This window comes from Carcharhinus amblyrhynchos, chromosome 30 (assembly GCF_965287045.1).
Source record: "Carcharhinus amblyrhynchos chromosome 30, sCarAmb.v2.hapA, whole genome shotgun sequence".
Classification (NCBI taxonomy): Eukaryota; Metazoa; Chordata; class Chondrichthyes; order Carcharhiniformes; family Carcharhinidae; genus Carcharhinus; species Carcharhinus amblyrhynchos.
The window spans coordinates 33883152-33909491 of NC_137353.1; the positions used below are offsets into that span (position 1 = coordinate 33883152).

The 26340-nt window shown below is 48.8% G+C and overlaps 1 protein-coding gene across 1 annotated transcript in view; it reads left to right on the plus strand.

The window, feature by feature from the left end:
• The window catches only part of alpl (alkaline phosphatase, biomineralization associated), a 99862-nt gene that overhangs the window by 49891 nt on the left and 23631 nt on the right, over window positions 1–26340 (plus strand). Inside the window, exons 5-10 of the mRNA XM_080215506.1 lie at window positions 46–161; window positions 667–841; window positions 4739–4914; window positions 17911–18051; window positions 21228–21297; window positions 24453–24587. Coding sequence (XP_080071632.1) covers window positions 46–161; window positions 667–841; window positions 4739–4914; window positions 17911–18051; window positions 21228–21297; window positions 24453–24587 — 813 coding nt within the window. The remainder of the gene's footprint in view (window positions 1–45; window positions 162–666; window positions 842–4738; window positions 4915–17910; window positions 18052–21227; window positions 21298–24452; window positions 24588–26340) is intronic.

Consider the following 26340-nt stretch of genomic DNA (forward strand, 5'->3'; position numbering starts at 1 on the left):
CTCAATGCTGAGGCCTGATTCCCTGGAATTCTTTGTGTATTTTAGGTATGGGGATACCCACGGTGACGGCTGCTCGGATTCTGAAAGGCCAGTTGCAAAACCAAAACGGAGAGGAAGGTTTCTTGGAAATGGATAAGTTCCCATACGTCGCTCTGTCAAAGGTAGCTCTGAACTGCATCTCTGTCGGTTAGTTGTCCAACTGTGACAAAGAGCGCTTCAGTCTTGGAGGTCACCTACCACATTTGAGTTCTATCCCCCCCTGCTTCTCGGTGCCCTACACTCTTGGCAACACAAGTCAGAAATTTCTTAGTGAACTTTCCTCTTCATAAAGTGGGAGAAAAGTCTTGATTCTTTTCTGAATGGAGGTAGGCCAACACAAGCTCTTGTTAAGGAAATGACCTTGGCCTTGACAACATGGATATTTCCTCCTTGTGGAATTCTGCCTGAAGAACTGGTTGGAAATGGATGATGTGAATTGTTGACAGTGGCACAAAGTAGTCAAACATTTAAAGTTATAACAATGCAATTTTTAAAATCCCGATTCTATTCTTTGCAACTTTGCGACTTTGTTTCTTTTTAGTTTGATTTGCGTGAATTTGGTTCTTTGAGATGGGAAGACAAATTGCAACGTGTTGACTCTCTCCCTTGCATTCCCTCCCCTCCAAGACCTATAACACCAACGCTCAGGTACCCGACAGTGCTGGCACAGCAACGGCCTACCTGTGTGGCGTCAAGGCAAATGAAGGCACAGTGGGCGTGAGTGCGGCTTCAGTGCGGAGACAGTGCAATACCACCTTTGGCAACGAGGTGACATCCATCCTGAAATGGGCAGTTGATGCCGGTTAGTATACCCTATCACACACAGTCACACACAGAGTACATAAGTACTCGGCACGTCATAACATCCAAGGCAATGGGCCAAGTGCGGGCAAGTGGGATCATGTGGGTAGGTCAGGGCATCGGTGCAGACTCAATGGGCTGAAGGGCCTGTTCTGCACTGTAGGATTCTGTGATTCTGAGGCACATAAGAAATAGGAGCAGGAGTTGGCCATCTAGCCCTTTGAGCCTGCCCCGCCATTCAATAAGATCATGGCTGATCTGAAGTGGATCAGTTCCACTTTCCCGCTTTCTCCCCATAACCCTTAATTCCCTTGTCTATCAGAAGCCTATCTACCCGTGACTAAAATATATTCAGCGAGGTAGCCTCCACCACTTCAACGGGCAGAGAATTCCAGAGATTCACCACCCTTTGAGTGAAGAAGTTCCTCCTCAACTCCGTTCTAAACTGCACCCCATTATTTTGAGGCTGTGCCCTCTAGTCTTGCTATCCTTTCTAAGCGGGAAGAATCTTTCTACCTCTACCCTATCCATCCCCTTCATTATCTTGCAAGTCTTTATAAGATCCCCCCTCATCCTTCTAAACTCCAACGAGTACAGACCCAGTCTATTCAATCTCTCCTCATAGGCTAACTCCCTCGTCTCCGGTATAGCCTGGTGAACCTTCTCTGCACTCCCTCCAAGGCCAATATATCCTTCTGCAAGTGCGGCGACCAAAACTGCACACAGTACTCCAGCTGCGGCCTCACCAGTACCCTGTACAGTTGCAGCAAGACCTCCCTGCTTTTATATTCTATCCCCCTCGCTATAAAGGCCAGCATCCCATTCGCTTTCTTGATCACCTGCTGCACCTGCAGAGTGGGTTTTTGTGATACAGCTTAAACCCCAGGCCCCCATGAGGAGTTCCAAGCAGTGATAATTAGCCTGGATCATTGGAAGGAGTAGCACTCTCTGTTCTGTTCACATCACAGGGTAACTCAAGCATAGCCACTTACTAGTCTGACCATTCAAGAGAAAAATGGTCAGGTCTCCATGTTAAGATAGGAGGAATCTTGTACCCTGGACTCCCAATCCCCAATCTAGTAAGATAAAAGAATTAGTAAAACATTAGTTTCTATTCTCTCTTGGCCTTTCTCCCGTGTTCTAGTTTGGTTGACTCATCCCTGTCCTCACTCAATGTCACTGACTATACCTTGAGTTTAAAATTCTAATCCTTGTTTTTCTCTGTGGCCTCACTTTCCCAAACTTTCTAACCTAGCCAAGCGCTAAAATTCACTCAGATATATTCAACATAACTAGAGCCCTCCATGATGTCTAGACATCTGTAGAATGCTCCAAGGTGTCTAGCGATCTCTAGAACCAATGAGGATGTCTAGACATCTCTAGAACCTTCCACCTGAGTTGTCCGGACATCTCCAGAACCTTCCCTTTGATATATTAAGCATCTCTATAACCACCAAGGTGTCTGGTCATCTCCAGAATGCTCCAAGATGTCTAGAGATCTCTAGAACCCACAAGTACGTCTAGACACCTGTAAACCCTCCACCTAAGGGCATCTCTAGAGCCCTCCATTTGAGTCGATGATCTGTACTGATGCCACCAAGCGTAGGCCTCACACACACTCTTCCCCTCCTATTTCAGGATGCTCCATATTTAGATCCCCTGGCCTCAGTTCTGAGTGATTCTTAGGAGTTTTACTGTGGGATCTTGCTGTGCACGAGTTGGCCGCCATGTTTCTGACCAGGTGCGTCATTGGCTGGAAGCACCCCGAGCGAGATTCTCCGACCCGGAAATTGGCGCACCGTCCGCCGGCGACAGGATCCTCTGATCCCGCTGCTGCCACCGGGAATCCCCATTGGAGCCACGCCATACTTGGCCGGGGGGACCCGCGGCAAAGGGGGAACGCCGCCGCTGAGAGCAGACAGTCCGGCCGGAGTGGGCAGCCGGAGGTCTCGGCCTTTGGGATTTCCTGAGATTCCGAGTGGAGTCCTATTAAAAAGTTCTTCTCGTCGCTTGCGCTAATGTATATTTTTAGTTGAGTGCTCGAACCTTCTTTGCAAATCCAGTCCCGAACTGAGACATCCAAACCATGGAATCTGTCTGACAGCCCTCGGCCTTCTCTCCTCTGTCAGACTATTGTTTTTATCCATTTGTGTGCCACTGGGTGGGCCAGCATTTATTACCCATCCCCGGCTGCCTTTGGACAGCAGTTGAGAGTCAGCCACATTGCTGTCACTCTGGAATCACATGTAGGCCAGACCGAGTACAGATTTACTTCCCTAAAGGACATTTGTGAAGCGGATGGGTTTTTCCTGACACCCATCAGTAGATTCTTAATTTCAGGTATTTTTTATTGAATTCAAATTCCACCAGTTGCCGTGGCGGGATTCGAACCCGGGTCCCGGAACAATAGCCGAGATTCTGGATTAATAATCTAGCGATAATACCACTAGGCCATCGCCTCCCTCCATTTGTCTTTCAACTAATCAACTTTAACATCCTGATTTAACTTTAATACTTTGCCTGCACATTGCTGTCCAGTTCTGTGGGACTTGGACCCAGGTGCCAGTTACCTGATTGGGGAAGGTATGTCACTCCGAGTGATTCATCTATTGTGTCCATTCAGTGAAGTGAGCGCTGTATTTCAGAAGGCAATTAGCACAACACATTTATATAGTGAAGGTACTTGACAGCAACATTACCAGACAAAATCTGGCCTCAAACTACATCAAATATTGGACAGATCATCAGATGTTTTGTCAGAGGCAGCATGGGTGGAGGGGGGACTCATAATGTCAAAATGGCGGTGTGGGCTCGTTGGGCCGAATGGCCTGTTTCCCGGGCTGTTTTGTTCTTTGTTTGTTCTTCGCTGCCTCACAGCGCCAGGGATCCGGGTTCGATTCCCAGCCTGGGTCACTGTCTATGTGGAGTCTGCACATTCTCCCCATGTCTGCGTGGGTTTCCTCCGGGTGCTCCGGTTTCCTCCCACAGTCTGAAAGACGTGCTGGTTAGGTGCATTGGCCACGCTAAATTCTCCCTCAGTGTATCCAAACAGGGGCTGGAATGTGGCGACTTGGGGATTTTCACTGTAATTTCACTGCAGTGTTAATGTAAGCCTACTCGTGACACTAATAAATCAACCTAAAATAGAAAGTTCCTCGGGTGAATGTAGCCGTTACTAGGGGGCATAACTCATGGTGGGAGATATAGGAGGGATGTGCGAGGTAGATTCTTTACTCAGAGAGTGGTTGGGGTGTGGAATGGACTGCGAGATGTGATGGATTTGGACACTTTAGGAATTTTTATTGGATAGGCACATGGAGCAGACCAGAATGATAGGGAGTGGGACAGCTCGATCTTGGGTTTGCACATAGCTCGGCACAACTTTGAGGGCCTGAACTGTGCTGTACTGCTCTATGTAAAGGTATTTTAAGTTCAGTCATAAGAGATGGGTGTTATTAGCTGGGCCAGCGTTCATTGCCCATCCCTAATTGCCCTGCAGAAGATGGTGGTGAGCTGCCTTCTTGAACCACCACAGTCGCTGAGATGTAGGTACACCCACAGTGCTGTTAGGGAAGGAGTTCCAGGATTTTGACCCAGTGATGATATTTTTCCAAGTCAGGGCTGGGAGTGACTTGGAGAGGAACTTGGAGAGGTGGTTTTCCCATGTGTCTGCTACCATGAGATGTGGAAGTGAGGTTGAGGTGGTTCCTGCAGTACAGCGAGGTGGTACAGGTATTAGGCACTAATCGCAGAGCTTGGAGCCCAGGCAGTGGAAAGCACAGCTGTTAACGGTGGAGCTGTTTAAAAATGGGACAGGCCAGACTCCGAAGTTTGAAGAATTCCGGGATCATTTCATTGCTGCTTTCTCATCGTTCTTTATGTTTTAATTTCCCTGCAGGTAAATCCACAGGTTTGGTAACCACCACGCGGGTACAACATGCCACACCCAGTGCCACCTACGCTCACACGGTGAATAGGGACTGGTACTCAGACGCGGAGATGCCAATTGAGGCACTGGAACAAGGCTGTAAAGATATCGCTGAACAACTTGTCTATAATATTCCCGGGATTGAGGTAACTTGTCCAACCGTACCACGTACTGAGTCTATATGTGAGTTCCGTGCTGCATTCAGCCTGACCTCTGTGCTGTTCATGCACCAGTCGCTTTGTCCATCTCCTCTAATCTTTAATAGTACCATATTACTCTCTGTCTCACTGTCTCCCCCAGGCCTGTGCATCCCACTGTCTCCCCCAGGACTGTCTGTCCCGCCATCTCCCCCAGGACACTCTGTCTCACTGTCTCCCCCAGGACTGTCTGTCTCACTGTCTCCCCCAGGACACTCTGTCTCACTGTCTCCCCCAGGACTGTCTGTCTCACTGTCTCCCCCAGGACTGTCTGTCTCACTGTCTCCCCCAGGACACTCTGTCTCACTGTCTCCCCCAGGACTGTCTGTCTCACTGTCTCCCCCAGGACACTCTGTCTCACTGTCTCCCCCAGGACTGTCTGTCCTGCCGTCTCCCCCAGGACACTCTGTCCCGCTGGCTGCTGTGTTATATTTTGCAGTCTGATCCGGCTATTCCTGTGCTAATCCCAGAGTAATGTCACTTCCCCACTTCTCGTGGAACGTGTGAATTCCCGATCCATTCACATTCGATCAGTTTCTGATTTGTTCTTTTAATCAGCTTATCAATCTCATAAACTGTGTGTGTGTGTGTTTGGGTGTGTGGGTGTGTGTGTGGGTCTGTGTGGGTGTGTGTGGGTGTGTGGGTGTGTGTGTGGGTGTGTGTGTGGGTGTGTGGGTGTGTGTGTGGGTCTGTGTGGGTGTGTGTGGGTGTGTGGGTGTGTGTGTGGGTGTGTGTTTGGGTGTGTGGGTGTGTGTTTGGGTGTGTGGGTGTGTGTGTGGGTCTGTGTGGGTGTGTGGGTGTGTGTGTGGGTGTGTGTGTGGGTGTGTGGGTGTGTGTGTAGGTCTGTGTGGTGTGTGTGTGGGTGTGTGTGTGGGTCTGTGTGTGGGTGTGTGTTTGGTGTGTGTGTGGGTGTGTGTGTCTGAGTGTGAGTGTTTGGGTGTGTGTGTGGGTGTGTGTGTGGGTCTGTGTGGGTGTGTGTGGGTGTGTGTGTGGGTGTGTGTGTGTGAGTGTGAGTGTTTGGGTGTGTGTGTGGGTGTGTGGGCATGTGTGTGAGTGTGAGTGTTTGGGTGTGTGTGTGGGTGTGTGTTTGGGTGTGTGTGGGTGGATGTGTGTGGATGTGTGTGGGTGCATGTGGGTGTGTGTGTGGGTGTGTGTGGGTGTGTGTATGGGTGTGTGTGTGGGTGTGTGTATGGGTGTGTGTTTGGGTGTGTGTGTGTGAGTGTGTGTTAGCCCCACAGACATCCCTTCTCTATGTCGTGCTATAGTTTTTAGGAGGTGCAGGTCAGAGTCTGCCAGCTTGGCTCTGAGTCTGGAGTCACTCACTGGCAGGGTTAGATTTGGACAGCACCTTCCCCATCTTGGAGAACCTACTTGTAATTCCATTATTAATGAGGTTAGCGCATTATTCCAGATTTAATAATTAATTGAATTTAAATTCTCCAAGCTTCCATGGTGAGCTTTGAACTTGTGTATCTGGGCCATTAATCCACTATTTATCACCGCAATGCTGCTCTCTCCTTAAGACCTGTAATCATTCAGAAGGCAACCAGAAAGGCAAGACATGGCCAGCACAGTGGCACAGTGGTTAGCACTGCTGCCTCACAACTCCAGGGACATGGGTTCGATTCCCACCTTGGGTCACTGTCTGTGCGGAGTCTGCACGTTCTCCCCATGTCTGCGTGGGTTTCCCCCGGGTACTCGGGTTTCTTCCCACAGTCCAAAGATGTGCGAGTTAGGACAACTGGCCATGTTGAATTGACCCTTAGAGCCAGGGGGATTAGCAGGGTAAATATAAATATAAAAGTAGGGAGGTCTTGCTGCAACTGTACAGGGCACTGGTGAGGCCACAGCTAGAGTACTGTGTGCAGTTTTGGTCGCCGCACTTACGCAAGGATATTTTGGCCTTGGAGGGAGTGCAGAGGAGGTTTACTTGGCTGATACCGGAGTTAAGGGGGTTGAGTTATGAGGAGAGGCTGAATAAACTAGGCTTGTACTCGTTAGAGTTTAGAAGAATGAGGGGAGATCTCATTGAGACGTATAAGATGATGAATGGGATGGATAGGATAGAGGTGGAGAGGCTCTTCCCGCTCAGAAAGGACAGTAGGACTAGAGGGCACAGCCTCAAGATAAGGAGGGGGGCAGTTTAGAATGGAGTTGAGGAGGAATTTCTTCACTCAAAGCGTGGTGAATCTCTGGAATTCTCTGCCCGTTGAAGTGGTGGAGGCTGCCTCGCTGAATATTTTTAAGACGCAGGTTGATGGGTTTTTGACAGGCAAGGGGATTAAGGGTTATGGGGAGAGGGTGGGAAAGTGGAACTGAGCCACGACAGATCAGCCATGATCTTATTGAATGGCAGGGCAGGCTCGAAGGGCTAGATGGCTTACTCCTGCTCCTATTTCTTATGTTCTTATATGTATGGAGTTAAGGGGATAGTTTGGGTGGGACGATTGTCGGTGTTGACTCGATGGGCTGAATGGCCTCCTTCTGCATCATGGAGATTCTACGACACTTTATTTATCAAAGCAAAAATGAAACCACAACCCTGTGAAACATGTACATGTGTCCCATCTGGGACTGTACAGCACTGGACCCGCTCAGGGGTCTGCTTTTATATAAGCTCAGAATACGATTTCCACCTGGTTGGGCCTATTACCACGGGAACTCATTTTCCAGGAGTCCCACAGGGAGGTCAGGTAGGCATTCCCCATGTGAGTCACGGGGGTTACTGCATAATCTTTTACAGTGTTTTATATTGATAGTACCTCTCCTACATTCCTCACTGTCCCCAGCTGTTGAGATGTGGTGAGAGAGGTGACAGTGCCTATCCTCGGTGTGGGTAGGTGGGCCCTTTGCTTTGGGCTCCACAGGCAGCAGTGTTACTGGAGGATTGCCAGCTGATAGAAAGAGGATCTTGGCAGAGTAATATTCCCAAAGGAATGATCCTGCCTCTCTCCTGCTAAACCCTTGTTTACACTCACCACGCCAAAGTGGGAATTCTTTTAAAAAAATACTTTGAATCCAAGGTGAGGGTTGGGAGGTTTAGGGGGGGATTTGAGGAAGAACTTGTTTTACCCAGAGGGTGGTGAGGGTCCAGAATGTGCTGCCGGGGCAGGGGGAGGGGGGTGGGGGTGGGATGCCTCACATCCTTTAAAAAGTACCTGGATGAGCACTTGGCTCATTGTAACATTCAGGGCTATGGGCCAAGTGCTGGTGAATGGGATTAGGTGGGAGGTCGGGGGTTTTGTCATGGCTCGATGGGCTGAATGGCCATGTATAGAACATAGAACATTCCAGCGCGGTACAGGCCCTTCGGCCCTCGATGTTGCGCCGACCAGTGGAACCAATCTAATGACCCTCTAACCTAAACTATTCCAATATTATCCATGTGCCTATCCACTGACCATTTGAACGCCCTCAAAGTTGGCGAGTCCACAACCGCTGCAGGCAGGGCATTCCACGCCCTCTGAGTAAAGAACCTACGTCTGACATCCCTCCTATAATTACCACCCTTCAATTTAAAGCGATGTCCCCCCCGTGTTAGCCATCACCCTTATGGTTCTATGGATTTGCGAACCCTTCTCACTGCAGGGAAGAGCCTGTGATTCCTGTTCCAGAATTGAAAAGAGATGAATGCTGTTGTATCAGAGCCAACTACAGGGGGGTTCGCGGGGTTGGGCGGGTTTGGGCGGGGGGGATGTTGTGCGGTGCTAAGCGTGTTTGCTGTCTCGCTCCCGGGAATGACGCTGGGAGTTGCCAGCGGAGCCTTTCCCAGAATGTCGATGGAGATTCAGTTAAAGCCTGTGATTGGAGCTTTGAGATTTGGGTTGCCCGGAGGAGAGGGGTGGGGGTGGTTATTTGTCCACTTACCTGTGCGTCCTGGGCAATGAAGGGGGTGGAGGGGAGGCGGGGGGGTGGGAAATCTTAAAAAATATTCTGCTTTCCGTGAGCCGCCCCAGAGGTGGGTCTGACCCGAATGTTCGCTGACCCCTGGACGGACACCTTGCTCACACGGTCAAAACAGATAGGAGTCTGATTTCAATACCTCAGTGAGGTCCCCTATCTCTACTGGCATCAAAGTCCCAGAGGACGGCACCCCAGGGTGCCCCCTGAGCCCCTGGGTGCCATGGGCGCTGCTCTGAGCTGCTTAACCGGTGGCCCTGGAACCCCGGAGATGATTTAATATTTTCCTTGAAAGATTCCAGCAAACTCCTGCCCACCCCCTCGCCCCTGTCTGTGACTCCTGCCTTGTGACCCCATAAACCCCTCCCACCGTTAACCCAGAATCGGGCAGTGATCTGTCCCAATGGTATACCTGGTTATAACTTCACTCACTCTGTCCTCTATCCATACACTGCCCTGTATCCACACCCTGTGCCCTGTATCCACACTCTACCCTGTATCAACACCCTGTGCCCTGTATCCACACCCTGTGCCCTGTATCCACACCCTGTGCCCCGTATCCACACCCTGTGCCCTGTATCTACACCCTGTGCCCTGTATCCACACCCTGTGCCCTGTATCCACACCCTGTGCCCTGTATCTACACCCTGTGCCCTGTATCCACACCCTGTGCCCTGTATCCACACCCTGTGCCCTGTATCCACACACTCTGCCCTGTATCCACACATTGTGCCCTCTATCCACACACTCTGCCCTGTATCCACACACTGTGCCCTGTATCCACACACTGTGCCCTGTATCCACACCCTGTGCCCTTATCCACACACTGTGCCCTGTATCTACACACTGTGCCCTGTATCCACACCCTGCACCCTGTATCTACACACTGTGCCCTGTATCCACACCCTGCACCCTGTATCCACACACTGTGCCCTGTATCCACACCCTGTGCCCTGTATCCACACAATGTGCCCTGTATCCACGCTCTGTGCCCTATATCCACACATTGTGCCCTGTATCCACACACTGTGCCCTGTATGCACACATTGTGCCCTGTATCCACACTGTGTGCCCTGTATCCACACCCTGTGCCCTATATCCACACATTGTGCCCTGTATCCACACACTGTGCCCTGTATGCACACACTGTGCCCTGTATCCACACACTGTGCCCTGTATCCACACAATGTGCCCTGTATCCACGCTCTGTGCCCTATATCCACACATTGTGCCCTGTATCCACACACTGTGCCCTGTATGCACACATTGTGCCCTGTATCCACACACTGTGCCCTGTATCCACACCCTGTGCCCTGTATCCACACTTTATGCCCTGTATCTACACACTGTGCCCTGTATCCACACTCTGTGCCCTGTATCCACACATTGTGCCCTGTATCCACACACTGTGCCCTGTATCCACACATTGTGCCCTGTATCCACACACTGTGCCCTGTATCCACACCCTGTGCCCTGTATCCACACCCTGCGCCCTGTATCCACACACTATGCCCTGTATCTACACACTGTGCCCTGTATCCACACCCTGTGCCCTGTATCCACACTGTGTGCCCTGTATCCACACACTGTGCCCTGTATCCACACCCTGTGCCCTGTATCCACACTGTGTGCCCTGTATCCACAGCCTGTGCCCTGTATCCACACTGTGTGCCCTGTATCCACACTGTGTGTCCTGTATCCACACCCTGTGCCCTGTATCCACACCCTGTGCCCTGTATCCACACACTGTGCCCTGTATCTAAACACTGTGCCCTTTATCCACACTATGCGATGTATCCACACCCTGTGCCCTGTATCCACAACCTGTAAGAAGTCTCACAACACCAGGTTAAAGTCCAACAGGTTTATTTGGTAGTAAACGCCACGAGCTTTCGGGGTTTGCCCCTTCGTCAGGTGACCTCATCACTCACCTGATGTTGTGAGACTTCTTACTGTGTGGCCCCCAGTCCAATGCTGGCACCTCCCCATCATGTCCATAACCCGTGCCATTTATTCTACCTCTGCTGTTTGATTTGCAGTGAAGTGTGTAGTCCATTTCTGGTTTTGAGGGTTCCTTTGGAGTTAAGCTCTCTCCGGCCTCGAGCTGGTTATTCAGCGAGTGACAGCAAAGCCTTTGGGGAAAGGAAAACCTCACACAAAGGAACTGAATGACGTGTGCGCAGAGAAGGATGCAAATGAATGGGGGAAGTTACAGGGACAAAGGAAGTTTGTGTGTTACTGCAGAGTTTCCCATTCACACGGAGAAGTGAAATTCCCTGTCCAGTCCTGGCCATTTGAAGAGGCTCCTCGCTCCATTCCCAGTGCTGACAGTTGTTGAATTTATCCCATCCACTCAATAAAAGCTGCAGAGTATATATCATCATTTATAGGGAGATTGGGTTTATATTGCACTGCACTCATTGGCAGGATCCTGAGAGATGATTACATTCAGATTGTGAATGGTTTTTGGGATGATCCGGTGATTTAGTGTTAGTCAGCGAGAGTGTTAAACATGCCCAGACTTGGTGTATCAATAAACTTCATTCATTCCCCAGACAGCAGCAGCCCAAACCAGCTGAAATTCAGCGAAATAATGTTTCTTTATCTGATCGGTGCGTGTGAACATTCCGGAGTACGAGCACTTTGCAGATATTGATAATTCCCTCATGTTGTAACAAACTGAGATTCATTCAGCATCCTTCATTCAACTGTATCTCCAGCTGATTCAACTGTGTATTTGTACGGCCGCTTAAGAGAGTGTGTACGCACGAGAGAGTGTGCATTGGAGAGAGTGTGCGTGAGAAAGAGTGTGTGTTAGAGAGTGTGCATGAGAGAGAGTGTGTGTTAGAGAGTGTGCGTGAGAAAGAGTGTGTGTCAGAGAGTGTGCATGAGAGAGAGTGTGTGTTAGAGAGTGTGCATGAGAGAGAGTGTGTGTTAGAGAGTGTGCATGAGAGAGAGTGTGTGTTAGAGAGTGTGCATGAGAGAGAGTGTGTGTTAGAGAGTGTGCATGAGAGAGAGTGTGTGTTAGAGAGTGTGCATGAGAAAGAGTGTGTGTTAGAGAGTGTGCATGAGAGAGAGTGTGTATTAGAGAGTGTGCATTAGAGAGAGTGTGTGTTAGAGAGTGTGCATGAGAAAGAGTGTGTGTTAGAGAGTGTGCATGAGAGAGAGTGTGTATTAGAGAGTGTGCATTAGAGAGAGTGTGTGTTAGAGAGTGTGCATGAGAGAGAGTGTGTGTTAGAGAGTGTGCATGAGAGAGAGTGTGTGTTAGAGAGTGTGCATGAGAGAGAGTGTGTGTTAGAGAGTGTGCATGAGAGAGAGTGTGTGTTAGAGAGTGTGCATGAGAGAGAGTGTGTATTAGAGAGTGTGCATTAGAGAGTGTGTATTAGAGAGTGTGCATTAGAGAGAGTGTGTGTTAGAGAGTGTGCATGAGAGAGAGTGTGTATTAGAGAGTGTGCATTAGAGAGTGTGTATTAGAGAGTGTGCATGAGAGAAAGAGTGTATTAGAGAGTGTGCGTTAGAGAGAGTGTGCATTAGAGAGTATGCATTGGAGAGAGTGTGTGTTAGAGAGTGCGCATTAGAGAGAGTGTGCGTTAGAGAGTGTGCATTGGAGAGACTGTGTGTTAGAGAGTGTGTGTGTGTGAGAAAGAGTGTGCGTTAGAGAGTGTGCATTAGAGAGAGTGTGCGTTAGAGAGTGTGCATTAGAGAGAGTGTGTGTTAGAGAGTGTGCATTAGAGAGAATGTGTGTTAGAGAGTGTGTGTGTGTGAGAAAGAGTGTGCGTTAGAGAGTGTGCATGAGAGAGAGTGTGTATTAGAGAGTGTGCCTGAGAGAGAATGTGTATCAGAGAGTGTGTATTAGAGAGAGTGTGCGTTAGAGAGTGTGCATTGGAGAGAGTGTGTGTTAGAGAGTGTGTGTGTGTGAGAAAGAGTGTGCGTTAGAGAGTGTGTACGCACGAGAGAGTGTGCGTGAGAAAGAGTGTGCATTAGAGAGTGTGCGTGAGAAACAGTGTGTGTTAGAGAGCGTGCATTGGAGAGAGTGTGTGTTAGAGAGTGTATGTGTGAGAAAGAGTGTGTGTTAGAGAGTGTGTGTGTGAAAGTGTGCGTTAGAGAGTGTGTGCGTGAGTGTGCGTGAGAAAGAGTGCATTAGAGACAGTGTGCATGAGAAAGAGTGTGTGTTAGAGAGAGTGTGGGAGAGTGTGCGTGAGAAAGAGTGTGTGTTAGAGAGTGTGTGCGAGAGTGTGCGTGAGAAAGAGTGTGTGTTAGAGAGTGTGTGCGAGAGTGTGCGTGAGAAAGAGTACATTAGAGAGAGTGTGTGTGAGAAAGAGTGTGTGTTAGAGAGAGTGTGGGAGAGTGTGTGTGAGAAAGAGTGTGTGTTAGAGAGTGTGTTAGAGAGTGTGCGTGTGAGAAAGAGTGCGTTAGAGAGAGTGTGTGTGAGAAGGAATGTGTGTTAGAGAGAGTGTGCATGAGAAGGAATGTGTGTTAGAGAGAGTGTGTGTGAGACAGAATGTGCGTTAGAGAGTGTGTGTGTGAGAAGGAATGTGTGTTAGAGAGAGTGTGTGTGAGAAAGAATGTGCGTTAGAGAGAGTGTGCGTGAGAAGGAATGTGTGTTAGAGAGAGTGTGCGTGAGAAGGAATGTGTGTTAGAGAGAGTGTGTGTGAGAAGGAATGTGTGTTAGAGAGAGTGTGCGTGAGAAGGAATGTGTGTTAGAGAGAGTGTGTGTGAGAAGGAATGTGTGTTAGAGAGAGTGTGTGTGAGAAGGAATGTGTGTTAGAGAGAGTGTGCGTGAGAAAGAATGTGCGTTAGAGAGTGTGTGTGTGAGAAGGAATGTGTGTTAGAGAGAGTGTGCGTGAGAAGGAATGTGTGTTAGAGAGAGTGTGCGTGAGAAGGAATGTGTGTTAGAGAGAGTGTGTGTGAGAAGGAATGTGTGTTAGAGAGAGTGTGCGTGAGAAGGAATGTGTGTTAGAGAGAGTGTGTGTGAGAAGGAATGTGTGTTAGAGAGAGTGTGTGTGAGAAGGAATGTGTGTTAGAGAGAGTGTGCGTGAGAAGGAATGTGTGTTAGAGAGAGTGTGTGTGAGAAGGAATGTGTGTTAGAGAGAGAGTGTGTGAGAAGGAATGTGTGTTAGAGAGTGTGTGTGTGAGAAGGAATGTGTGTTAGAGAGAGTGTGGGTGAGAAGGAATGTGTGTTAGAGAGAGTGTGTGTGAGAAGGAATGTGTGTTAGAGAGAGTGTGTGTGAGAAGGAATGTGTGTTAGAGAGAGTGTGTGAGAAGGAATGTGTGTTAGAGAAAGAGTGCGTGAGAAGGAATGTGTGTTAGAGAGAGTGTGTGTGAGAAGGAATGTGCGTTAGAGAGAGTGTGTGTGAGAAGGAATGTGTGTTAGAGAGAGTGTGTGTGAGAAGGAAGGTGTGTTAGAGAGAGTGTGTGTGAGAAGGAATGTGTGTTAGAGAGAGTGTGTGTGAGAAGGAATGTGTGTTAGAGAGAGTGTGCGTGAGAAGGAATGTGTGTTAGAGAGAGTGTGTGTGAGAAGGAATGTGTGTTAGAGAGAGTGTGCGTGAGAAGGAATGTGTGTTAGAGAGTGTGTGCGTGAGAAGGAATGTGTGTTAGAGAGAGTGTGCGTGAGAAGGAATGTGTGTTAGAGTGTGCGTGAGAAGGAATGTGTGTTAGAGAGAGTGTGTGTGAGAAGGAATGTGTGTTAGAGAGAGTGTGTGTGAGAAGGAATGTGTGCTAGAGAGTGTGTGTGTGAGAAGGAATGTGTGTTAGAGAGAGTGTGCGTGAGAAGGAATGTGTGTTAGAGAGTGTGTGTGTGAGAAGGAATGTGTGTTAGAGAGAGTGTGCGTGAGAAGGAATGTGCGTTAGAGAGAGTGTGTGTGAGAAGGAATGTGTGTTAGAGAGAGTGTGTGTGAGAAGGAATGTGCGTTAGAGAGAGTGTGTGTGAGAAGGAATGTGTGTTAGAGAGAGAGTGTGTGAGAAGGAATGTGTGTTAGAGAGAGTGTGTGTGAGAAGGAAGGTGTGTTAGAGAGAGTGTGTGTGAGAAGGAATGTGTGTTAGAGAGAGTGTGGGTGAGAAGGAATGTGTGTTAGAGAGAGTGTGTGTGAGAAGGAATGTGTGTTAGAGAGAGTGTGTGTGAGAAGGAATGTGCGTTAGAGAGAGTGTGTGTGAGAAGGAATGTGCGTTAGAGAGAGTGTGTGTGAGAAGGAATGTGCGTTAGAGAGAGTGTGTGTGAGAAGGAAGGTGTGTTAGAGAGAGTGTGTGTGAGAAGGAATGTGTGTTAGAGAGAGTGTGTGTGAGAAGGAATGTGCGTTAGAGAGAGTGTGCGTGAGAAGGAATGTGTGTTAGAGAGAGTGTGTGTGAGAAGGAATGTGTGTTAGAGAGAGTGTGTGTGAGAAGGAATGTGTGTTAGAGAGAGTGTGTGTGAGAAGGAATGTGTGTTAGAGAGAGTGTGTGTGAGAAGGAATGTGCGTTAGAGAGAGTGTGTGTGAGAAGGAATGTGCGTTAGAGAGAGTGTGTGTGAGAAGGAATGTGCGTTGGAGAGAGTGTGTGTGAGAAGGAATGTGCGTTAGACAGAGTGTGTGTGAGAAGGAATGTGTGTTAGAGAGAGTGTGTGTGAGAAGGAATGTGTGTTAGAGAGAGTGTGTGTGAGAAGGAATGTGTGTTAGAGAGAGTGTGTGTGAGAAGGAATGTGTGTTAGAGAGTGTGTGTGTGAGAAGGAATGTGTGTTAGAGAGAGTGTGTGTGAGAAGGAATGTGCGTTAGAGAGAGTGTGCGTGAGAAGGAATGTGCGTTAGATAGAGTGTGTGTGAGAAGGAATGTGCTTTAGAGAGAGTGTGCGTGAGAAGGAATGTGCGTTAGATAGAGTGTGTGTGAGAAGGAATGTGTGTTAGATAGAGTGTGTGTGAGAAGGAATGTGTGTTAGAGAGAGTGTGTGTGAGAAGGAATGTGTGTTAGAGAGAGTGTGTGTGAGAAGGAATGTGTGTTAGAGAGAGAGTGTGTGAGAAGGAATGTGCGTTAGATAGCGTGTGTGTGAGAAGGAATGTGTGTTAGAGAGAGTGTGTGTGAGAAGGAATGTGCGTTAGAGAGAGTGTGTGTGAGAAGGAATGTGTGTTAGAGAGAGTGTGTGTGAGAAGGAATGTGTGTTAGAGATAGTGTGTGTGAGAAGGAATGTGCTTTAGAGAGAGTGTGCGTGAGAAGGAATGTGCGTTAGATAGAGTGTGTGTGAGAAGGAATGTGTGTTAGAGAGAGTGTGTGTGAGAAGGAATGTGTGTTAGAGAGTGTGTGTGAGAAGGAATGTGTGTTAGAGAGTGTGTGTGAGAAGGAATGTGCGTTAGAGAGAGTGTGTGTGAGAAGGAATGTGTGTTAGAGAGAGTGTGTGTGAGAAGGAATGTGTGTTAGAGAGAGTGTGTGTGAGAAGGAATGTGTGTTAGAGAGAGTGTGTGTGAGAAGGAATGTGTGTTAGAGAGTGTGTGTGAGAAGGAATGTGCGTTAGAGAGAGTGTGTGTGAGAAGGAATGTGTGTTAGAGAGTGTGTGTGAGAAGGAATGTGTGTTAGAGAGTGTGTGTGAGAAGGAATGTGCGTTAGAGAGAGTGTGTGTGAGAAGGAATGTGTGTTAGAGAGTGCGTGAGAAGGAATGTGTGTTAGAGAGTGCGTGAGAAGGAATGTGTGTTAGAGAGAGTGTGTGTGAGAAGGAATGTGTGTTAGAGAGAGTGTGTGTGAGAAGGAATGTGCGTTAGAGAGAGTGTGTGTGAGAAGGAATGTGCGTTAGATAGAGTGTGCTTGACAGAGTACACAAGAGAGAGCGTGGGTGGGAGACAGCACGCATGAGAAAGGATGTGCGTGAGAGAGAGCTCCCACCCCTGCTCCCAGTGGTGTGATGTAACTGGGCATTTCTGGGGTCAGTACTGGGGTTACTGAGGGGGAAATCGCTTCTCCATTGGGGAAAGGGGGATCTTCCCCTTACGTGTAGTGGGAGGGGAGGGGGGAGCTGCCCACCGGCAAACGCAGGGTGGAGAGTGACGACGGGGAGAGTGCCTCCCCCCGACCTGATACTCCCTTGGTGGGGTAGCCTGCAGCTTGTGGGGGGAAGTTCTCCATGGCCAGGAGAGAGTGGGAGGGAGCTCAGATTTCTCACTGATTGGGGCACCTTGCCAGTTCTATCAGGCCTCTCTCTGCCACAGCGACGGCACAAAACATCCACCCCACCCCCCACCCCGGATTTGTTTTGACAAAGTGTCAGAAGACCTGGACAGAAAACTTGGCTGTGTTCCTGGAGAGAAACTTAGAGTCAGAGAGGCTTACAGCATGGAAACAGGCCCTTCAGCCCAACACTCACCACCCTCTGTGTGAAAAAAATGCCCCTCTCCCCTCTCATCTTAAACCTATGCCCTCTAGTTTTAGACTCCCCTACCTTTGGGAAAAGATATTGACTATCTATCTGATCTGTACCCCTCATTATTTTATAGACCTCCATACAGCCACCCCTCAGCCTCCTACGCTCCAGAGGAAAAAGTCCCAGTCTATCCAGCCTCTTCTTACAACTCAATCCATCAAGCCCCAGTAGCATCTTAGTAAATCTTGTCGGTTTTCAGTCAGAATCTGACACTTTGTCATTTGTTTTGGAACATTTCGCCCAGTGAGTATGTTCCTGTGGCTATGTAAAACACACGTGCAAAACACTCACATAAAATGTGTGAAACACGTGCATAAAACACATGTGTAAAACACATGTATGAAACACCTGTGTAAAAGACACGTGTAAAAGACACGTAAAACACGCACAAAGAGCACGTATAAAACACACATGTAAATCACTTACATAAACACACATGCAAAACACACATACAATGCACATGTAAAACACACACATTAAACACACACATAAAACATACATGTAAAACACACACATGAAACATCTGCATAAAACACGTGTAAAACACACAAAAAATATGTAAAACACAAGTGTGACCACACACGCATAAAACATCTGCATAAAATACATGTGTAAAATACATACATAAAACACACATGCATCCTAATGGATCTCTATTTTGTGTACCAGGTGATAATGGGAGGTGGCAGAAAATACATGTTCCCCAAAGACACAGCTGATGTTGAGTATCCAAGTGACACGAAAGCCAATGGCACGCGGCTGGATGGAAGGAATCTGGTGAACGAGTGGAAGGACATGAAAAAGGGAAAGGTCGGATCACCAACCGTAACTTTGTAAATTTGGGCCAACGTGTTTAATTGGGCCTTCTTCCTGCAGTTAGTGAGAGATTGAAGTGGAATCTGTCAACAAGTGTACCCAGCCGCAGTGATGGGGGGAGCTCTGATCCCAGTTGTATACGCACCCACGACGGATAGCTCAAGCTGCCATTCTCACTCTCTCCTCCTACTCCCCAATCCCCTCTTTCCATCTTTTTAATAAATCCAATTTCCCCTTTGACCTCACTCTATCTACTTTTCTAATTTTGACATTAACATGCCAACGTCTCATAGAATCATAGAATCCCCACAATGCTGAAGGCCATTCGGCCCATCGAGACTGCACCAAACACAACCCCAACCAGGCTTGACACCCGCCCCCCCCCCCCCAATAACCCCATGTATTTACCCTGCTAATCCCCCTGACACTCAGGGCAATTTAGCATGGACAATCCACCTAAGCTGGACAACTAACACAGTTTAGTTCTGTTGTGTCCAATGCAGAGGGTTGGAATTTCAAAATGGGTTTGGGAGCCCTGGAGCTTTGATGAAGTAAATAGTTACGAAGTAAATAGTGCTACTATTTTCCAATGAAAATGTCTCAATGATGGAGAGGGCACACTTGGCATCCAACTAGTGGCACCAAGCTCCTCCATGTTGCCGGTGGATAGGGCACGCGGCAGCCATGATGGAGCCTGTAGTTGCCTCTCTGAAGTGAATGGCCTATTCCTCAGAGGCATTATGGGACCCAATGGAGTGAGGTAACGCACAGAGTCGCGATTTTCAAACCACCCCCCCTGCCCCAGCCCCAACCTTGCTGGCAACTGAACAGTCGCATTAGGAAGTCTCACAACTCCAGGTTAAAGTCCAGCTGGTTTATTTGGAATCACGAGCTTTCGGAGCGCTGCTCCTTCCGCAGGTGGAATGGGCCACTCAGCTGATGAAGGGGCAGTGCTCCGAAAGCTCGTGATTCCACATAAACCTGTTGGACTTTAACCTGGTGTTGTGAGACTTCTTATTGTGCCCATTCTAGTCCAATGCTGGCATCTCCACATCATGTCTCCAATTGAAAAGTCAACAACACTGAGTGTGTTCGGATAGATTGGGAGTTTTTTGAATTGCTTGCTCAGGATTTTGGATTTGGTTTGGAGTTTGTGCCTTTATATTATAGGGGGGGTGCATGCGTTCATCACTGCGTGTGCTTGCGGAGCTGTGTGGCCCCCCAGTTTCACCTCAACGTTCAATCTCATTACCAAATCCCTCTATGACTTCACCTCTCGCTCCGTAACCTCCTCAAGTCCACGGAGAGCTCTGCGTGCACCCAATTCTGCCTTCATCCCCCACTCCAGCAGGGTTCACTGCGCCTTCAGCCGCCTGGGCCCCGAGTTCTGCGATTAGCCCCAAAACCTCTGCCCCTCTCTCTTATATTTCAAGACTCCGTAAAACCCAATCCAGGTCCTCGTGACTCCTCTTTGTTTGAGAATGCCGCGGGACACTTTGTTACGCTAAAGGTGCCCAATCAATACAATTTGTTGATGCTGTTGTTACAGGGTCTGTGTATATCACTCTATTGTGGAAAGAAAATGCCAAGTTTTGGACCTCTTTCAGCCTCTTATCAGTCAAAATTCTAAGTGGGTTCGCAGTGAGCTAAGCCACCGCAGACCCATCCTTCCTGATCCTCATCTGGTCCACAGTCCATGATGTTTAAAATTCTCATTCTCATGCACACTATAATCCCCCCCCACCCCCCATCCCCGCCGCTCCACCTTGCCCCAGCCTGACAACATGCCCAGAAGCTTCCATTCCTCGGAATCTAGCCCTTTGCCCCTTCCCCCACTCCTTACTCCTGCGGACTGAGCCTACAGCAGCTTATTGTCCCACCCTGGGGATCTCCTGCTTCATCCACTCCGCTATATTTAAGAAAGCCCACCAGCGCCTGCACTTTCTCTGAAGACTAAGGAAATTTGGCATCTCAGCTACAACCCTCACCAACTTTTACAGATGTGGGGCGGCACGGTAGCACGGTGGGTTAGCACTGCTGCTTCACAGCTCCAGGGTCCCGGGTTCGATTCCCGGGCTCGGCTCACTGTCTGTGTGGAGGTTGCACATTCTCCTCGTGTCTGCGTGGGTTTCCTCCGGGTGCTCCAGTTTCCTCCCACAGTCCAAAGATGTGTGGGTTAGGTTGATTGGCCGTGCTAAGAAATTGCCCCTTAGTGTCCAGGGATGTGTAGGTTAGAGGGATTAGTGGGTATAATATGTAGGGATATGGGGGTAGGGCCTGGGTGGGATTGTGTTCGGTGCAGACTCGATGGGCCGAAGGGCCTCTTTCTGCACTGTAGGGTTCTATGATTCTATGATAGAAAACATCGTCCAGTTGTATCACAGCTTGGTATGGGCTCCTGCTCTGTCCAAGACCACAAGAAACTACAAAGGGTTATGACCGAAGCCCAGTCCATCACACAAACAGCCTCCCATCCATTAACTCGATCTACATTTCCCACTGCCTCGGAAAAGCAGCTCGGACATTCTCTCTTCCACCTTCTTCCGTCGGGAAAAAGATGCAATTTCTGAGGTCACATACTAACAGACTCAAGAACAGCTTGTTCCCTACTGCCATCAGACTTTTGAATGGACCTACCTCGCATTAAGTCGATCTTTCTCTACACCCTAGCTATGACTGTAATTTCTACATTCTGCACTCTCTCCTTTCCTTCTCCATGAGTGGTATGCTCTGTCCACAGAAGAAACAATACTTTTCCTTGTGTATTAATACACGTGACAATAATAAATCAGATCAAATTAAAATCAAACCTCCCTCTCATTCTTTCAAAGACTTCCTTTCCAAAGACGTCACTCTAAGCGAGCTAACAGTCTTTCCTGATTGTTTCTCCTTGGACGTAGAGCCTGTTTTTGCTTGCGGGATTGTAAAGCACCTTGGGGTATTTTTCCATGGCTAAGGCACATGTAGAAACCTCCCCAGGCACTGTGAACCCTTTCTGTAGTAGCACTGGAAGCAGTTGGAACATGTTCAGGAGCTAGCTTGGTGGTCTGAGTTGCTGCCATTTGAGGGAAAGGTCAGGATAACACATTGTTTTGATAAGCAGCTCCCAGTGTAATTAAAATATTCTTCCGTATGTACCAGTACACTAACAGATCCTCTCATTTCCACAGAATGCACATTATATCTGGAACAGGGAGCAACTTAAAAGCCTTGACCTGTCAAGAGTAGACCACTTGATGGGTAAGGAGATGAAATGTTTTTTGATCCCTGGTTAGACTATGATCCAGGAAATAAGGCACCGATAGAATCCTTTCCCTTACCCTCCTGTGAGTTTTGTTTATTTTGTTGACATGAGCTTTCAAAAGGCCAGGATTCTCCAGATTGACAAGCCTCGCTACTGCAGAAACAGAGAATTTGACACTTAGCCGAAACTCCGATCACCGCAGCGGGACTGGAGAATCCCAGCCGCAGGTCGGAGAATTCCGTGCCGATGAGTCAATGTGGGACTTGCCGGTGTATTGTATTTTTCCTGCCGCGCTCGCCCCGAGACTGGAAAATCCTGCCCGAGGACCTTTGCATAGTCCTGTTCCGCCCACTACCATTTCCCGTGATGGGCGAGACTGGAAAATTCTGCTCAGTGTGTCAAAACTGGTTGTCCAAAAAAACTGGAGGTGTGCGAAAACCGGACATTTTCAGAATGTGCCAAGCGTTACTGTTTATTAGAGAGCTACCTTGGACAGTTTAGCTTGGCGCCACATTGGTGCAGTATGGTGACTGTCTAGTCATCCCCTTCCCTGCACTCTGAGTGACCCTTGACCCCCAACTGACCCAGCTTGACCCCAAATATCCATGGGACCATCCCCAAGTCCAGCAAGATCATGGATGGCCTTGGTGCAGAGGGTGCCAGTTATGTGGACCTGTGCCCGTGCAACTGTAAGTGGTAAAACCTCCAATGTCCACACATCTGGTGGGACCATTGGATTGGGAAGAGGAATTGGATGCCTGGCTAATTCTTCCTCCCTTGGACATGGCTTCCACCCTAACCCACTGAGCCCCCCGGCGGTGCTGAACCTCTGGAGGAGCTTCCTTGGTGATTAAGACTGTGATCCTGTTGGTGGGCTGAAGGCAGCTTTAGATAGTCAACTTTGAGATGGTGAACCTTCACCTTCATTCTAGGAAGGAGCAGGGGGAGGGGACACTCGATGCATCATCCTGTAGCACACACGCCACATGAACTTTACAACTGAGTCACTCCCTGCGTATGACCATGGTTTGAAGAGTTGGCAATTACTGGTTTTCCAATAAAGATGGCGGTGACGGCCTTCCCGAGCCGGTCCGTTGTCCGTGTGTGTTGTGATGACGTAGCTCGCTGGGTCACGTCTGATTGGCCAGCAGGGGGCAAAGGTCAGCCCTGGGGAAGGGGAGGAGGGGGTTGTGGGTAGGTGCGAGACCTTGTTGAGGGAGGGCATCTGATTTGGAAAGGGGGTTCTGGAGGGAAACCTCTCCCACTTCCCTGCCCACACTACCCACCTGAGAATGACCTGCCAGGTATTATCCCCTGTGCCCAATCCCCTCCCACCAGCCTCAAAAACAGGCAGGAAACACCCTTAGAAGAAGCTCCTCTGGGCGAAGAGCGGTGGGCCTTTTAGGCGAGATATTGGCGCAGTTGTACTTTCACTGGATGAGTAATCCAGAGGCCCAGGGGGACGTGGGTTCAAATCTCACCGCGGCAGCTTTAAACTCAATTGATAAATTTGGATAATAAAGCAAATCTCAGTAATGGTCACCATAAATCAGTTATCGATTGTCGTAAAAGCCCATCTGGTTCACTAATGTCCCTTAAAATCTGCCGTCCTTACCTGGTCTGGCCTACATGTGACTCCAGAGCCACAGCAACTCCCAACTACCCTCTGGAATGGCCCAGCGAGACGCTCGGCTCAGGGGGGCAACTAGGGGGCAAATACCAGCCCTGCCAGCGATGCCCACACTCCACGAGATGAAAGAACAAATGAAAAGGAGATTGCAGGCAGGTTGGATGTGGGCAGGAAGGCAGGGGACTGACCACGTCCTGCCGGCAGGGGTTGGCAAATTCTGCTCCACGGACAATCTCGAGGTTATGTGGAACGATAAAATATTTTTTGAGTTGGGGGAGGTTTGTAATGGTGTAGCCCAGGGATCGCTACTGGGACCCTCGCTTGCTTTGGTAAGGCGTTTGACAAGTTCCCACGTGGAAGATTGATCAAGAAGGATTGCCCATGGCATCCCAAGGACAAATTAGATCCAAAATTGGATTTGCGACAGCAGGTAGCAGGTTAGAAGTTGCTTTTGTGACTGGAAGCCTGTGTCTAGTAACATTCCACAGGAGTGGGTGCTGGGTCCCTTGCTGTTTGTCGTGTACCTGAATGATCGAGATGTGAATGTGGGATCTAGGATTAGTAAGTCCGCGGATATTGGTGGTGGGGGGAATAGTGAGGAGGAAAGCCTTACATTACAGGATGATGTAGATAAGAAATAAGAGCAGGAGTCGGCCATCTAGCCCCTCGAGCCTGCCCCCCCATTCAATAAGATCATGGCTGATCTGAAGTGGATCAGTTCCACTTTCCCGCTTTCTCCCCATAACCCTTAATCCCCCTGTCTATCAGAAACCTATCTACCCGTGACTTAAATATATTCAGCGAGGTAGCCTCCACCACTTCAACGGGCAGAGAATTCCAGATACTCACCACCCCTTAAGTGAAGAAGTTCCTCCTCAACTCTGATCTAAACTGCCTTTCTCTTATTTTGAGGCTGTACCCTCTAGTTTTGGTTTCCTTTCTAAGCGGGAAGAATCTCTCTACCTCTACCCTATCCATCCCCTTCATTATCTTACACGTCTCTATAAGATCCCCCCTCAGCCTTCTAAGCTCTAACGAGTACAGACCCAGTCTATTCAATCTCTCCTCACAAGCCAACCCCCTCATCTCTGGTATCAGCCTGGTGAACCTTCTCTGGACTCCCTCCAAGGCCAATATATCCTTTCGCAAATAAGGGGGCCAAAACTGCACACAGTACTCCAGTTGGATGGGCTGGTCAAATGGGCAGAACAGTGGCAAAGAGAATTAAACCCTGAAATGTGTGAGGTGAAACATTTTGGGAGGGCTAAGAAGACCAAGGGGGTATCCAATGAATGGTAGGATGCCAGGAATTACAGAAGACCTTGGGGTGCATGCCAGGTGCTGGAAAATGGAATTAGAATCGATTGGTGGCCAACGCAGATCTGATGGGCCGAAGGACCTCTTTCTGTGCTGTGAATATCTATAACTGAATGTTTTGTCCCTGGGTGATGCATCACTGCGTCTGCCTCATGGGGATGAGTGTGTCTCGCGCTCACTTTGTGTCACTCTTGTGTCTTCCAGCCCTGTTTGAACCCAGTGACCTCCAGTATGAGTTGGAGAGGAACAAACTCACTGACCCCTCGCTCGAAGAAATGGTGATAGCAGCGATCAGGATCTTGAGCAAGAATCCAAAAGGTTTCTTCCTACTCGTGGAAGGTAAAAATGTGCCTCTGCGTGGAGCCTTGATCTTAGGGACAGTTGAACGGGACACTAAATGAAGTTGAAAGAAGACCTATCAGAATAGTCTAAGGGTGGGATTCAACTCTCCCCACTAACTGTGATGTGTTTTGTTGGGGGGTGTGGGTCGGAGGAATGGTGGTTACAAAGAGCAACACAGCACAGGAAACAGGCCCTTCGGCCCAACGAGCCCACGCCGCCATTTTAACATGAGTCCCCTCTCCACCCATGACCCTTGTCTATGCTTATGGCACTCCACATTGGAAACCAGATTGAGGGGAGACTAATTTAGAGACAATTTGTTACACCAATCAGCCTAAGAGCACATCTTTGGAGCACCCGGAGAAAACCCACGCAAGCACGGGGAGAATGCGCAAACTCCCACAGACACCAGCCCAAATCCACGTATCTGCACAGCAAACACTGATAGTCACTGAGCTGTCGTGTTGCCCGTCAGTTGGTCCAGTTTAAGCGTACACTAATGACGTGAAGCACTAGGCTACTCTCGAACATCCAAGAGCAGCCCTCGCACGACCCATCGCATGTATGCTTCTTGTTGGACAACAAGGTGGACCGAATCACCTGTGGATTAACCTGTGATTGGGAGATCTTGTGGTCCATCCACATTCAACAAGTTTTCCTGTTATTTCCATTGGCGGGAATGGTTAGAAAATTCCGACCTAGGTTTTATTTCTCTGTTTTCTTACACGTTTTAAAAAAACTCTTTCATGGGATTTGAGCACTGCTGGGAAGGCCCTAATTGCCCTTGTATTGAGTGGCTTTTGAGACTAACTTGTGAGTCAACCACATTGCTGTGGCTCTGGAGTCACATGTAGGCCAGACCGGGTGAGGACGGCAGATTTCCTTCCCCAAAGAACATTGGTCAGACACATTTTCCCACAATTGAAAAAAACATTTTTCCAACAATTGATGATCGATGATGGTGGCACAGTGGTTAGCACTGCTGCCACACACCTCCAGGGTTCGATTCCAGCTTCGGGTCTCTCACTGTCTGTGTGAAGTTGGCACATTCTCCCCGTGTCTGTGTGGGTTTCCTCCGGCTGCTCCAATTTCCTCCCAGACGCCAAAGATGTGCAGGTTAGGTGGATTGGCCATGCTAAATTATCCCTTAGTGTCCAAAGATGTGCAGGTTAGGTGGATTGGCCATGCTAAATTGCCCCTTAGTGTCCAAAGATGTGCAGGTTAGGTGGATTGGCCATGCTAAATTATCCCTTAGTGTCCAAAGATGTGCAGGTTAGGTGGATTGGCCATGCTAAATTACCCCTTAGTGTCCAACCATGCTAAATTGCCCCTTAGCGTCCAAGGATGTGCAGGTTAGGTGGATTGGCCATGCTAAATTACCCCTTAGTGTCCAACCATGCTAAATTACCCCTTAGTGTCCAAAGATGTGCAGGTTAGGTGGATTGGCCATGCTAAATTGCCCCTTAGTGTCCAAAGCTATGTGTATTAGTTGGGATTAGCTGGGTAAATATGTGGAGTTATGGGGATAGTGCCTCGGTGAGATAGAATCAGTGTAGACTCAATGGGCCAAATGGCCTCTCCTGCACTGTAGGGAATCGATGATTCGAGTCTGGTCTGTGACGGTGATTTTAAAGTCACCATTACTGAGACCAGCTTTCAATTGCAGAGTTTATGAATTGATTTTAAATCCCACCACCATGCCACTGGTCCTCCTACAGACTGGGAGCTGAGCCTGGCGTACCCGCTCTGT